We start from the raw sequence: 14378 nt of genomic DNA, 5'->3' as shown, positions 1-14378 counted from the left end.
GTATCTCCTTAAGAGTAAAGAATGACTTACTCATTTGTTCATTTTCAGTTTTACCTTCTCATTGGTAAATAATAGTCCAATAAATGTCTTGATGGAAAAAAAATGAAATTTCAGAGAGAATGTAGAAGTAAAATAGGCTAAATCTGATAACTGATTTTACAGGTAACTATATCTATGTATGTAAGGGGGGAATAAGGAAGAGTTAATATTATTTTATAGTCCAGAGTGCCAATAGCTGGAAGTTCCTGAAAAAAGGACACACAGAGAAGTGGGTGTGGAGGGTTCAGAGTTCAATTTAGCAATTTAAGGCACCATCCGACATCATTACAGAAATATGTAGTAGATATTTAAAATTTTGGGGACTAGAGCTTAAGAAAACAATCACAGCTAGAGATAGTATTGACACTTGTCACACAGTAAGGGATAGTGTCACAATTATAGGTAATTAGTTTTACAAGTATAAAAATACTTAAGTGTTTATACTTGGACACACCTTAGGTTTAAAAAAATTATTAAACCCAAAGTACATTTGCAGTGTAAACAAAGAATGTGATTTTTAAATATAAGGATTAATCATATGTGACACCTAATAATTTTATTACTGTCTTCTTACAACCACTTCTGCAACTATGCTCAACATTTCTGTAAAGCTAAGTATCTATTGAAAGCTTTCATTTGATTAACCTTGAATACCCGGTGATTAATTTTTCAGTAGAAATATATTTTTGCTTCACAAACTCAATCATGGTATGTACTTGGGACCACATATTCCAGGAAAGCCAACTTCTTTAAGTTAAGTGTTTAAGTCACAGCTGTATGTGTGTGTTTTGCATATATGACGGGTATGATTACGTATTTTCTGTGAGAAACCAGTTATTATCTTGTAAACATACTTCTAAGACAGCAAGTTTGTAAGAAAAATATTCTTCTCTTGGAAGCCAAATAACTTGATTGGTTTCCAGAAAGTTAAGATGGAAATTGGTATCTGTATGTCTATCTTACTATCTCTAAGAAGAATGTGAAAATATAAAAATTTATTACAATAGTATGGAGGGAGATAATTTCATTGTTCTAAAGCTGTAATCAAACAATTAAACATGTATTTTCTTTTAAAGCATTTTAAAATGTATTTTTTAATCTTTTATGTAGATCACTCCTTTCCCTGAAGCCAGAAGATGAGGACTATCAAATGTGTGAAGGAATTGATTTTGAAGAAATTATAAAAAATGATGGCACTTTTCTCAAGAAGCAATGTAGATCTATAAACCCTTCCAAGAAGCCATTTATCATTAATATTGTCCCAGAAAAAGATAATTTGACATCTGTGTCAGTGTATTCAGAAGATGGTTGGGACTTACCATATATAATGCATTTGTGGCCACCTATTCTACTCCGAAATCTTCTTCCTTACAAAATTGCTTATTATATAGAGGTATTCTGGAATTTTTTAATGCCCTCCTGTCTTTGATTTTGTAGCTTTAGTTATTTAAAGTTATGAACAATAAAACAATGTTTTAAAATTCTAATAAAAATTATAGTACTGGTGAATAGACAGTACAGATATTCTTCAAATGGAAAAGAAATGTTTCAGTCATGTTATATGAAAGAAAATTAAAAAAATTTTTTTTCCACTGATTTACCTTAGGAATCTGGTTACTAAGTTGACTATAATTCATACACACAAATATGATATGCCATTTTAAAAATCATTTATGAAAGTAATAGATATTCCTGTAGAAAATTTTAGAAAATAAAGATTATTAAGATTGTCTATAATCACATTATCTGAAGGTAGCACTTCTGATGAAGTTATCATTTCAGTTCTAAAATATATATTTTTCAGTCTTTTCCATGAATGTATATTTCATGTATATTTAAAAGATGGATACTAACTTTTCAAACATGTATGAGAATTAGTATTAAAATGATAGTACTAGACTTAAAACTTGCTATATTGTATTATTCTTGTGCTAGTTTTCTAAAAGGATTTTATGCCCTATAAAGATGCTTTTTCTTTTAAATACTCTTTGTTTTAAGGTATTACATCTGATTCCTTCCTGTTGCTGTAACAGGAATCTCTCCATCTTAGGATTTTAAGTAAATATTCCATTTGCCATTGCTTGTCAAATATAAGAAAGTAGTTCTTCATTGTAGTATATTATTTGTTTTATTGCAGTCTTTTAATTATTAATTATTGGGATTTACTCTGTTTACACTTTTCTGTTAAATTTTTTTCGGAGTGGGGGAGTGAACACATCTATGGTTTAAGAATATCTGTTTTCCATATGGTTGACAGATAACATAGTGGTTAAGAATTTACACTTTGCTGTCAGATAGATTTGAGATTGAATCCTACCTCTATCGCTTACTAGTGCTATGTCTTTAGGTAAGCTAATTTCTAAATCATTTGTCCAAGCCTATAAAAGAGGGATAGTAATAAAACTTTCATGATTGGGATATGGTGAAATCAAATTAAATAATGTTTGTAAAGGACTTAGCACAGTGCCTGACAGGCATATGGTTCCCATTTATTTACCTCTCTAGCACCACCAGCACTACTCTTCTATTTTGTGGAACATGTCAAGTATTGATAGCTTACCTTGTTTTTGCTTTAAGTAATTTAAAATCTTAAGGTGAAGAGATTCCCATGTTATAACAGGAGGGAACCAGATTAGAGTTGCTGGAAAAACAGGTGAAATACCCAGATGGAATGTCTATCTATGTTGCATTTTAATAGAACTTTTAACTTGATGCTTTTAGGGATCACATTCTGTTTGCTAGTTTCCAAAGGATATGATCACTTTTTAGAAAGACAGTTTAGCTGCGGTGTGGAAAAGGGCTTACAGGAGATAAGAGCAGTTAGGAGACTCTTAAAGGGAGAGGTTACAGTGACATGAACTAAGGTAATGCAAGTGTGAGTGGAGAGAAATGAACAGTTTTGAAAGCTACGTAAGATTCAGTATAAACAGTGATTGGAAATGGGTTATGAGAGTTTGTTAAAAATCAAAAATGGGAGTTAGTAGGGATTGCTTATTTTGGATTACATACATTTTTCATTATTTTGTAGTTTTTACAACTAAAATCACTAGTGGATAAGATTTTTGTTTTACTAATTATAGTGTTTTATAATCTTCATTAGTGCCAGCAGAATTTCACACTATTTTATTTTATTTTCACAATAGTCCTTTGAAGTAGATCATTTAGACCATTTTACAAATACAGTAACTCAAATCTCAATTTATAGAAATTTATACAGTTGACAGAGTTAGAACATGAACATAAGTCTTCTCTTTCTGACAGAGGTATTTCAGAATCATTTGTATAGCATTTGGAATCATTAAATAGAATATTTTGTTGTATTATTCTGAAACATTAAAAATTTACTGTATTTTTTTTTTATTATAGGGCACTGAACATAGAGTTTTTACTCTACATGAAGGCCATTCAGCCCAGATTTGTACTGTACAGTTGGATAAAGCCAGGCTGCATTTAAAATTACTTGACTATCTTAATCATGATTGGAAAAGTGAATATCATATAAAACCTAATCAACAAGATATTAGTTTCATCAGTTTTACTTGTGTTACAGAAATAGAAAAGACTGATTTAGATATTGCTATCCATGTGACTTATAATACTGGCCAGACAGTTATGGCATTTCATAGTCCTTACTGGATGGTCAATAAAACTGGTCGAATGTTACAGTATAAAGCAGATGGAATTCATCGAAAGCATCCACCTAATTATAAAAAGCCAGTTCTCTTTTCTTTTCAGCCAAAGCACTTTTTTAATAACAATAAGGTATGTGAAGTTTTTTTGACTTTCATTCTTTATCTACTTATCACTCCTTTTTGTTTGTTTAGAAGAATAAAATATTATGAAATAGGTAGAAATAACATTTGTGAAATATTTGAGGTTAAAAAGATTAAAATTTAGTCTTGGGTAGGGTTTAGTGCATTAACAGTATAATATTAGTTTAGGCTAAAAAGCAAAAAATATATCAACTTAGGTAGGAATTTTTAAAGGTACCTAAATACTAATATATTTGAAATATTTTTTTCTAGGTTCAGCTTATGGTAACTGATAGTGAATTGTCAGATCAGTTTTCAATTGATACTGTTGGTAGTCACGGAGCTGTTAAATGTAAGGGCCTGAAAATGGAATATCAAGTGAGTTCATCTTATGCTCATCAGGAAACTTTTTAAGCTCTACTGAGTACTTAATTTTTATCAGGATGTTATGATAATGGAATAGCTTTTGAAATGTTGCTATTTTTTTTTCCTGTAGGTTGGTGTCACTATAGATCTTAGCAGTTTTAACATTACCAGAATTGTCACCTTTACACCCTTTTTTTTGCTTAAAAACAAAAGTAAATATCGTATATCAGTGGCTGAAGAGGGAAGTGATAAATGGCTCTCTCTTGATTTGGAGCAGGTGGGTAGATGAATTTCAAAAAGGTACCTCTTTAGATTTTCATTTTTCTTTGAAGTTTGATACATGAAATCACTATGTAATGTTCTAACTCTCCACCCCCACCTCCCAATTTTGTTTCAGTTCCATGAACATTTGAGTATTTATTTGTACCAGAATAAACCAAGTAAATAATTTAATTATTAAAATCCGAACATTGTCATCTAGGAATGTGTTGCTTGATAATAGAGGTAGACATTTAATAATTACTAACCAAATGTCGTTAAATATGGCAGTAGAAGACTGGGTAAAGTATAAATGCAGCAAAGAGAAGGAAATTATTTATTCTCTTTAGGAAGCTGTTAGAGATGCCTGTATAGGGTAGGTTAAGCTAGTTATTTTAGGAAGACAGTAGTGTCTTAGGAATGAAATTTTGATTCTACTCTATCTGTAGCTATTAGGTCTCTGGGTAAGAGCTTTCTGAAAGACTGCCTGAGGTTAATAGAATACTTCTGAAGAAATTTTATTTTAAGTGTGTTAGGATTATTAGAGAAGTGTTTGCTATTTATATTCATTATGCCTTTTTGCTTTGAAACCATCTTTCTGGAATCATTCTTCTTGATGTACCATCCTTTGGCATTTCCTTTAGAGCTGATTTGGAGGTAAATACCATCAGTTTGTGTTTATCCATAAAAGTTTTAATCATCACCTTTCTTTTATGATACTTTTTCTTGATAATCAATTCTATTTTTTTCTACATGTTGTAGCATTTATTATATTCTGGCTTCCATTTTTGTTGAAAATTCTGCTGTGCTTCTGTCATTTCTCTGGAGGTTATCTTTCCTTTTTCTCTAGCTGCCTTCACAGTTTTCTCTCTGTCTTTGATGTTCTGCAGTCATACTACTGTTTGTCTGCATGTGGGTTGCTTTGATATATCCTGCTTGAGATACTTTATTCCTAGACCTGTAGATTAATATATTTCATACCTTCTGTAAAATTTGCAGCTATTGTCTCTTTAAATACTACCTCTCCTCTTCGTCCATTTCCTCTTTCTGGGTCTTTAATCATATTTGTTCTAGAACTTCATATTCTTTCTTCCATATATCCTATTATCTTTTTTATATTTTCTATCTGTATAATTCTTTGCTTCATTCTGGATAAATTCTACATATATATTTTCATAGATTTTCACTTTTACTATATATATTATACAGTATATATATATATATATATATATATATATGCTATTTGAGCCTTCAACTGAGTTTTTTTTTTTTTTTGCGGTATGCGGGCCTCTCACTGTTGTGGCCTCTCCTGTTGCGGAGCACAGGCTACGGACGCGCAGGCGCAGCGGCCATGGCTCACGGCGCAGCCGCTCCGCGGCATGTGGGATCTTCCTGGACTGGGGCACGAACCCGTGTCCCCTGCATTGGCAGGCAGACTCTCAACCACTGCGCCACCAGGGAAGCCCCAACTGAGTTTTTTATTTGAATAATTACATTTCTCATTTCTAGAAGGTGTACCTTTTTTCATGTTTGCCTGTTTGTTTGTTCTTTCAACAATATTTATTGTGTGTACTCCTTATGTGCCTTGTGATACATCTTTTAACAAAACCACAAGTACCTGTCCTTGTGTAGTTTACATTTCAGTGGGAGTGTAGGGAAATCATTAAATGGATAATACTATAGTCAACTAGTAAAATACATAGTATGTTTAAAGGTGACAGGTCTAATAGGGAAAAAGGAAATAAGACAGGCTAAGAGGTGTTAAGAGTTCTAATGAGCAAGAAGTGGGCTATAATTTTACATAAGGTGGTCAAGGATAGGACTTACTGAGGTCACATTTGAACAAACTTGGAGAAAATGTGAGAGGTACACTTGTCAAGAGTTCAGCTGAGTTGGAGCTGAGATGCCAGGTACAGGAATAGCTGATAAAGACAACAAGCTAAAAGGAAAGTAACACTCAGGACTTTAATTACTTACTGCAGTAGTATAAGTAAGAGGCTAAACTGAAGAAAGCACCACCTCCCCTTGTACCATTTTTCCTATGGAACAACGTTAGTTAGGGGTGAGGTGGATCAGTGAGGGTAGTGTCATTGTCAGGGGAGCCCTGAACAAATAGCTCTTACTGTTTTATGGATCTGGGGGTGGCAGAAAACAAAGGGGAAGGGCTAGGAATGGAAAAGTACTGAGCACCAAGTCAGAGTAGAGAAAAAGCATCTTGAAGTTCCGCCTCTCTCCTTGATAAAGAGGTGTTGCAGAGATTCTTGAGGAAGGCCTCTGCCAAAGGCCCTGGTAAAGAGGCCTCTGGACAAAGATGCCTGTAGTAGGAATGCAGATATTTGTAAGGGCATAGCTAGAAGTGGGGGCTGAGTTCTTGAGAATGCAGTGCGCTGGCTGTGCACCTAGTCTGGTATGGGGAGGGCAGCTTTGCCCTGTGAGACCTGCCAGATAAAGGTAAAGCCTTTGTAATTACCAGTGGTCTGACCTGAAAAATTGCATATAGGTTTTTAGCCAGGAGCTGGACCCCTCAGCAGTGTGGATATCTGGGGAAAGAGCATTAAAGGCAAAGAATCAGCCAGGGTAGGTGCCCTAAAATGGGAGAATATTTGGCATGGTTGAAGGATAGCAAAAGGGGCCGATATTATTGGAGAGGGAAAAGTATTTAGGAGAGAACAAGACATAACAGTGATAAAGAGTAATCATGCAGAACTTTGTGACACAAAACTTTGTGAATTGAAGGATTTTAACTTTTGCTCTGAGTGAAATGGAGAGAGCTATTGGAGGGCTCTGAACAGTGATTAAACACAGTATACTCTCAATAAATATTTGTTGAATGAGTATAGATTTTCTTTGGCAAATGTTTCATATGTGCTCATTAAGTCTGTGGATTCTTGGTTTGTTGGATGTAGAGCTCTCTATATATCTAGATGCCAAATTATAACTGCAGCTTTGTTTTACTCTATATATTTTCTAGGTATATTTTTTTCCATACTTTTATTTACAGTAGTTCTATGTCTTGCCTTATATGTCAGTTGCAGATAAGATTATTGGGTCTTCTCTTTTTAAAAACCTAATCTGTAGCTTCTGTCTTCCAACAGTTAGTTTATATTTACAGTAATTGCAATTACAAATGCACAACAACTTATTTTTTATTTTACTTTTTGTTGCCAACTTCAGCTTTTCTCTTTTCTGTTTTTTGTTTTGTTTTGTTTTTTAACATTTATTTATTTATTTTGGCTGCGCCGGGTCTTAGTTGCAGCATGTGGGATCTTTGTTGCAGCATGTGGTCTTATAGTTGTGGCATGCAGACTTCTTAGTCGAGGCATGCATGTGGGGTCTAGTTCCCCAACTAGGGATCAAACCCAGGACCCCTGCATTGGGAGCCCAGAGTCTTACCCACTGGACCACCAGGGAAGTCCCTCAGCTTTTCTTAAGATAAATTTCTTTTGCTAATTTAAAATCTTCACATTTTAATTTTGGCTTACAGTAGTGAACCGTAACTTAAAATGCATATTTATGATTATTAGCAGTGTTGATTTGTAAGGAAGGCTTACAAATAAGCAAGGCTTGAGGGTTTTCAGAGAGCACATCGTTTTTAGTCTTCTCAGTTCCTCCTGGGAAATATGCTTGGATTAGTATTGCTACTGTTTTGACTCCCAGATAAGTTTCCACTGGGTTGCAAGAAGCCTCAAGTGGGAATTTTCTCAGCCTGTTATAGCCTTAACCATGTCCCATGTCTAGTTCCATTAACTACTTTTTATGGTTGAATAAAACTGACTTTATCAAGCTAAGGCACTTGACTCAACCATCAAGTGCCTAGCTTCTTCTACATTGCCCTCAGGTCATATGGTGATGATCATGATGAGCACATGAGCAGTCTCATTGAATTATGTGAAGTTACCAGCCTGGTCAGAGTCGGATCACACTAAGACCTGATTTACATAATAGTTTACAGACAAGGCTGGCTCTCCATTCCTGTTCTTTTAGCTCTTTTCTTTGTTTCCAGCTCCTGTTGTCTGGTCTTCTTTCTGGGTGCATTGACTGTCTCCTATTCTGTTAGTCTGGTTTCCAGATCACTGATGTCCAGGTGGTTTCTTAAGATTTTGAGCCTGTTTTCTACTCTGAACTTTAGACTTTAGATACTTCTCTTGGTTTTTGCTTTTGTTTTTGCTTTTTTAATCCTTATTTGACTTCCAGGACTCTGGATTTAATATATGTCCTGACTTGACATTTGTGTGTACTTTGACTACTGCTTAATTACTAAGTGATGCCCACAGCCCAATTATAACTTTTAGTAACTGAACATTCCCCTGTTTTAAACTGATCACTTGGCTCAGTTTACTTACTTTTTTTCAATCCATCTCTAGATCTGGACCACACTAACGCCTCTTCACAGCACGCTATCAATAGCTCTTCAACTTACTACCCATTACTGCTTGTGTTCAAAGTGCCCCCAAGTGGCACCCCATCTTGAAGTCAGCAGCTTATAGCTAAGCAGTCCAGTAACGAGAGCAGTGTTGAAAGAGGTTTAAGACTATTTTAAGTCTACTCTGATGGGTTTATTAAAATGATAAAGGTCTTTATGGTGAAATCAGTTTTACTTAAATAAATGTATGTAATATATGTTTTAGTGTATCCCCTTTTGGCCTGAGGATGCTTCTAATAAACTTCTTATTCAAGTTGAAAGAAGTGAAGGCTCTCCCAAAAAGATACATTTTAACAAGCAAGAAAGTTGTATTTTATTGCATCTGGATAATGAGGTAAGTGATTCTTTTGTGTGTGTAGTTAGAGAAGCTAATATATACTTACTAATTTTTTTTTATTAAATGATTTTTTTTGTTTGTTTCACCAAAAATGAACAAACATTTCTCTTTGCAAAGGGAAAAGGTTCTAAAAGGAAGCAAGAGACATAAAACAATTTAACTGTTATATGGAAAGTTAGAGCAGGGGTCCCCAACCCAGGGGCCATGGACTGGTACTGGTCCTTTGCCTGATAGGAACCGGGCCGCACAGCAGGAGGTGAGTGGCAGGCGAGCGAGCAAAGCTTCATGTGCCGCTCCCCATGGCTCACATTACTGACCGAACCATCGCTCACATTACTGTCTGAACATTCCCCCCTCCCCGGCGCCGTTGGGGACTGCTGAGTTAAAGTGCCTAGAATACTACAATATACCACATCTTGAATTTGACCCATCTGTATATGATAATTGAGAGTCATGGTTTTCCAGAAATGCAGTATAAAATCCTGAATTACTTTCCAAATCATCAAAAAATATATTAAGTTATGAATAGTTTTTATTATTAAATGTTATTGGTTAATATTCTTTGGACAATGATCACATTAGAGAATATTTTCTTTCCCTTTTTGCTAGCTTGGAGGTATCATAGCAGAAGTTAATTTGGCTGAGCATTCTACAGTTATTGCATTTTCAGATTATCGTGATGGAGCAGCTCCATTCCTGTTAATAAATCACACCAAGAATGACATTGTTCAATATAAGCAAAGGTAAGAAGATTATTACAAATACAGTATCCCCTGATTTTAGCAGAGTCTAGCTGATGAGACATTGACTTTATGATAATTTCCTAAGAGTATAAACACCGTTAGTGGCATTATGGCCATGTAAAACAATGTCCTCATTAAAAGAAAAAAAAAGTATACTGAAGTATGTAGGGTTAAAACTGACTTGAGATCTATAATTTACTTTTTTTAAAATTCCAACATAATTGACATATAACATGAGTTTCAGGTGTCCAACATAATGATTCAATATATGTATATACTGTAAAATCATCACCACTATAAGTCTAGTTAATATCCATCACCAAACACAGTTAAGATTTTTTTTTCTTGTGATGAGAACTTTTAAGATTTACTCTCTTAGCAACGTTCACACATACAGTAGAGTATTATTAACTATAGTCACCATGCTGTACCTCGCATCCCCATGATTTATACATTTTATAACTGGAAGTTTGTGCCTTTTGACCACCTTCACTCATTTCATCCACCCCAACCCTGCCTCTAGCAACTGCCAATCTGTTCTCTGTATCTGTGTGTTTGGTTTTTTTGGTTGTTTTCTTTTTTCTTTTTTTGTTTTTTTTTAGATTCCACATATAAGTGAGATGATACAGTATCTGTCTTTCTCTGACTTGTTTCACTTAACATAATGCCATTAAGGTCCATCCATGTTGTCTCAAATGGCAAGATTTCTTTATGGCTGAATAATATTTCATTTTATATATACCACATTTTCTATATTCATTCATTCATCAATGGACAGTTAGGTTGTTTCCATGTCTTGGTGATTATAAATAATGCTGCAGTGAACATGCATATAATTTTTGAATTAGTGTTTTCATTTCCTTTGAACAGATAATCCAGCTGCTGGATCACATGTTCTGTTTTTAGTTTTTTGAGAAACCTCCATACTATTTTCCATAGTGGCTGCACCAATTTACATTCCCACCAACAATACACAAGGATTCCCTTTTTCTCAGCATCCTTGCCAACACTTATTTCTTTTCTTGTCTTTTTGATAATAAGCATTCTAACAGGTGTGAGGTGATGTCTTATTGTGGTTTTGATTTCCCTGATGATTAGTGATATAATTTACTTTTAAATGCTTCAAAAACAAAAACGAAAAGAACTGAAGCAAGTATGACAAAATCTTGGTCATTGTGGAATCTGGTGAGGAAATTGTCAGGGTTTATCGTAAGAATTTTGTCTATTTTTGAAATTTGTTTTTAATGAACATAATGTAAATATTGATTCTTCAGATTTTTTTCAAACAGTAGATACCTTTTTCTTGCTGAGGCATGTAGGAAAGGAGCGCTACATTTTTAAGCTTTTCTAAAGACTATATTTATGTCTTGATATTTCAAGACTACTCATTATATCATTTGTTTCAATATACTGTGATACCTTATCCTCTTAGTACCACTACAATTTATGTAACCTTCTGTTCCTCTACTTATGTGTCCCAGGTTGTCTTGAATTTATTTTGTCTACTTTTCTTAGTTTGTTTTCATGTCACTTATCAGTGGGCTCATATTTATCAGTGCATTTATGCTTTTTTTCCACTGCTAACTGTACACTTAGAATCATTGACTAAAATAGGCATTGATTGAGTGAGAACCCAAAGCTTGAGCTAGCACATATCTAGAACTCCTCCTTGCCTATCAGTTCTCTCATTTGAGGAAGATGTTGAGAGAGAGTAGAGCCTGTTTTCTATGATTACCCATATTATAAAAATAATAAGTTGGTTGATTAAAACTGACAAAGGCAAACAAATGGTTTTTTTCTTATTTGTCCTTCAATTCACGTACCTCAACTAGCCTTTCCCAAAGAAACTGTCACAGAATTAAGACATCCAAAAAATGATTTGGGTGACTATTTTCTCGATTCTCTCAAGGTTAGTACATAAATGGTAACATTCTAAGATACACAGGAGCTAAGTTAATTCTTTACATACTGTGGGTGATGTAGGGCATTGTAGCTTAATTCTCTGACATCTGGTTGAGCCTGGCTGAGGCTGAACTAGAGACTTCTCAGTCTTTTCTTTGGCCTTGACTTTGCACTGTTCTTCATAGTACAGTTCAGATATAAAGTGTCTAGAAATTTTATCTACTGCATTGTTACAGTTGTAAAAGTAAGGGATAAGGGAGAAACTAGAATGTGATCCTGTGTAGAAATTCTGAAACTTAAAAATTACAGTTTTAATGGAAATTTATAAAATTAATATATAGATTAAAGCGTTTGTCACATTGTGTTGTTATTTTCTTGTGAGGTTAAGACTTGTACACATATATAGTTAACATTCTGAGGACTCTGGTTACTTTTTATTTTCTTTGAATTTCCTGAGATAAATTTTTTGTGTGTGTGTGTGGTACGCGGGCCTCTCACTGTTGTGGCCTCTCCCGTTGCGGAGCACAGGCTCCGGACACGCAGGCTCAGCGGCCCTGGCTCACAGGCCCAGCCGCTCCGCGGCGTGTGAGATCTTCCCGGACCGGGGCACGAACCCGTGTCCCCCGTGTCGGCAGGCGGACTCTCAACCAGTGCGCCACCAGGGAAGCCCTCCTGAGATAAATTTGAGATGAATTTTTTCATGAGGAATATTCTGCAGTGAATTAAATAGATTAAAATTTATATGAATTAAAGCATTTCTAAATATTTTTAAACCAAATTTATCTGATCAACACGGTTACATTTGATATTTTTTCATAGAAAAATAAGGAATATAGGGCTTTTGTTTCCTCTGCCTTCCCTACCCTTGGCTTTTTTGTTGTTGTTAATATGGTTTTTGTTTCCTACATATAAAAATAACAACTGTCCATTATTTTTTAAAATTCTGTAGGAAAACTGTGAAAAGAAAAACATAATCCCTGGAATCCCAACACTGTCAGCATTTTGATTCAGTTATTTTTTTTACTATTGTTCTCTATCTGTTTATATTTCTGAATCTCTTGTTTTTAACAGCTATTGTGAGCATGTAAATTTGCTTCAAAAACACAATTTTCAATGAATGCATGATATTCCATCATTTAGATGCACTATAATCAAATGTTCTTCTGTTGTTGAGAATTTATTTCCAGTTTTATAATGTTAGAACCTGTTTGTCTTTTAATAAAAATGTTGAACCCCCCCCAAAAAAATGTTGAACCCATTTGTAATTCTTATAACAACTAATTTATAATTCCTTGCCATACTTTTTGGTAATATGGATTATTTTCTTCTAAGGATGATTTGGAAAATATACATTTAGTTTCTCTTGTAGATAATTATTTTGTGTTCTTGGAGATTTTGATGCATATTTTACTTTATTTTATTTTATTTTATTTTACTGCATCAGGTCTTAGTTGCAGCGTGCAGGCTCTTCGTCGCGGCGCGTGGGCTTTTCTCTAGTAGTGTCACACCGGCTCCAGAGTACGCAGGCTCAATAGTTGCGATGCACAGGCTCTAGAGTGCGTGGGCTCAGCAGTTGCGGCGTGTGGGCTTAGATGCCCCGCAGCATGTGGGATCCTAGTTGCCCGACCAGGGATCAAACCCATGTCCCCTGCAGTGGAAGGCAGATTCTTAACCACTGGACCACCAGGGAAGTCCCAATTTTGATGCGTTTTAAATTTTGAGAGTGAAACAGTTATCTGCTAATTCATCCATGAAAAATTTGGAGTAGTTTACATTTTCTTTAATTTCTCTTTCCAAATTCTCAGTTTCTTATCAATATAATTTGGGATTTTTGACCCAGATGAATATAAAATGGTTAGTTTTTCAAAAATATGTTCTTGAAGGTATTTGCATTGATTCATAACATATTAACAACAAGTTAATTTATTTGACTGGTTTAGTTGTTTAATATTTCTACATCCTAGTTCTTAAAATTTTATTTTTAGTCATCTCTGGCTTGGTTGGAAAAAGTAAGGGTTTGTGGATAATAGGTTATGCTATTGCTTATTTGAAAATGTCTTTCTCTTGCAAATTAACAATTTGACAGAAAATTTTAAGTCATAACTTCTTGCCTCAAAATTGTGTAGCCATTGCTCCATTGTTTTCTGGCATTCAGTATTACAGAAAAGTGTAAGAACAGTCTTACTTTTATTTCTTCATGGGTAATTGTCCTAGATGTTTATAGGCAGGTTTTCCTCTATTTTCTTAAAATTTGAACATTTTACAAAGCTCTATCTAGGTTGATATTCTGTTTCCATTAATTTAGTCTGATACCCAATGAAGTCTAATCTGCAGAGTCAGCTTCTTCAGCTCAGAAAAGTTATATTTTATTATTTCTTTGGTTTGTAGCTTCTCCATTTTCTTTTGGGGAATCGTTTTATGAGTTGACTGAGTTTCTTAGATTTGTATCCCATGTCTTATGGTTTTTAGAAATAATTGAGCTGTATTGTCTTTGCCACAGTAAAAACAATACTTTGGAAAGGGTCACCAATTAAATTCTCTTAGATTTGGTATAGATA

General features: G+C 34.4%; 1 protein-coding gene across 3 annotated transcripts in view; it reads left to right on the top strand.

Moving 5' to 3' along the window:
• VPS13A (vacuolar protein sorting 13 homolog A) overlaps positions 1–14378 on the top strand; it is a 242039-nt gene that overhangs the window by 170359 nt on the left and 57302 nt on the right. For all 3 annotated transcript variants that reach the window (XM_030876971.2, XM_060300819.1, XM_060300820.1), the window contains exons 47-52: positions 1150–1432; positions 3406–3801; positions 4065–4169; positions 4288–4434; positions 9044–9172; positions 9785–9918. In XM_030876971.2, coding sequence (XP_030732831.2) covers positions 1150–1432; positions 3406–3801; positions 4065–4169; positions 4288–4434; positions 9044–9172; positions 9785–9918 — 1194 coding nt within the window. The remainder of the gene's footprint in view (positions 1–1149; positions 1433–3405; positions 3802–4064; positions 4170–4287; positions 4435–9043; positions 9173–9784; positions 9919–14378) is intronic.

The sequence above is a fragment of the Globicephala melas genome, chromosome 6, assembly GCF_963455315.2.
Source record: "Globicephala melas chromosome 6, mGloMel1.2, whole genome shotgun sequence".
NCBI lineage: Eukaryota > Metazoa > Chordata > Mammalia > Artiodactyla > Delphinidae > Globicephala > Globicephala melas.
Note: the sequence above shows the minus strand (reverse complement) of the source record. Positions and strands in the feature narration are given on the sequence as shown.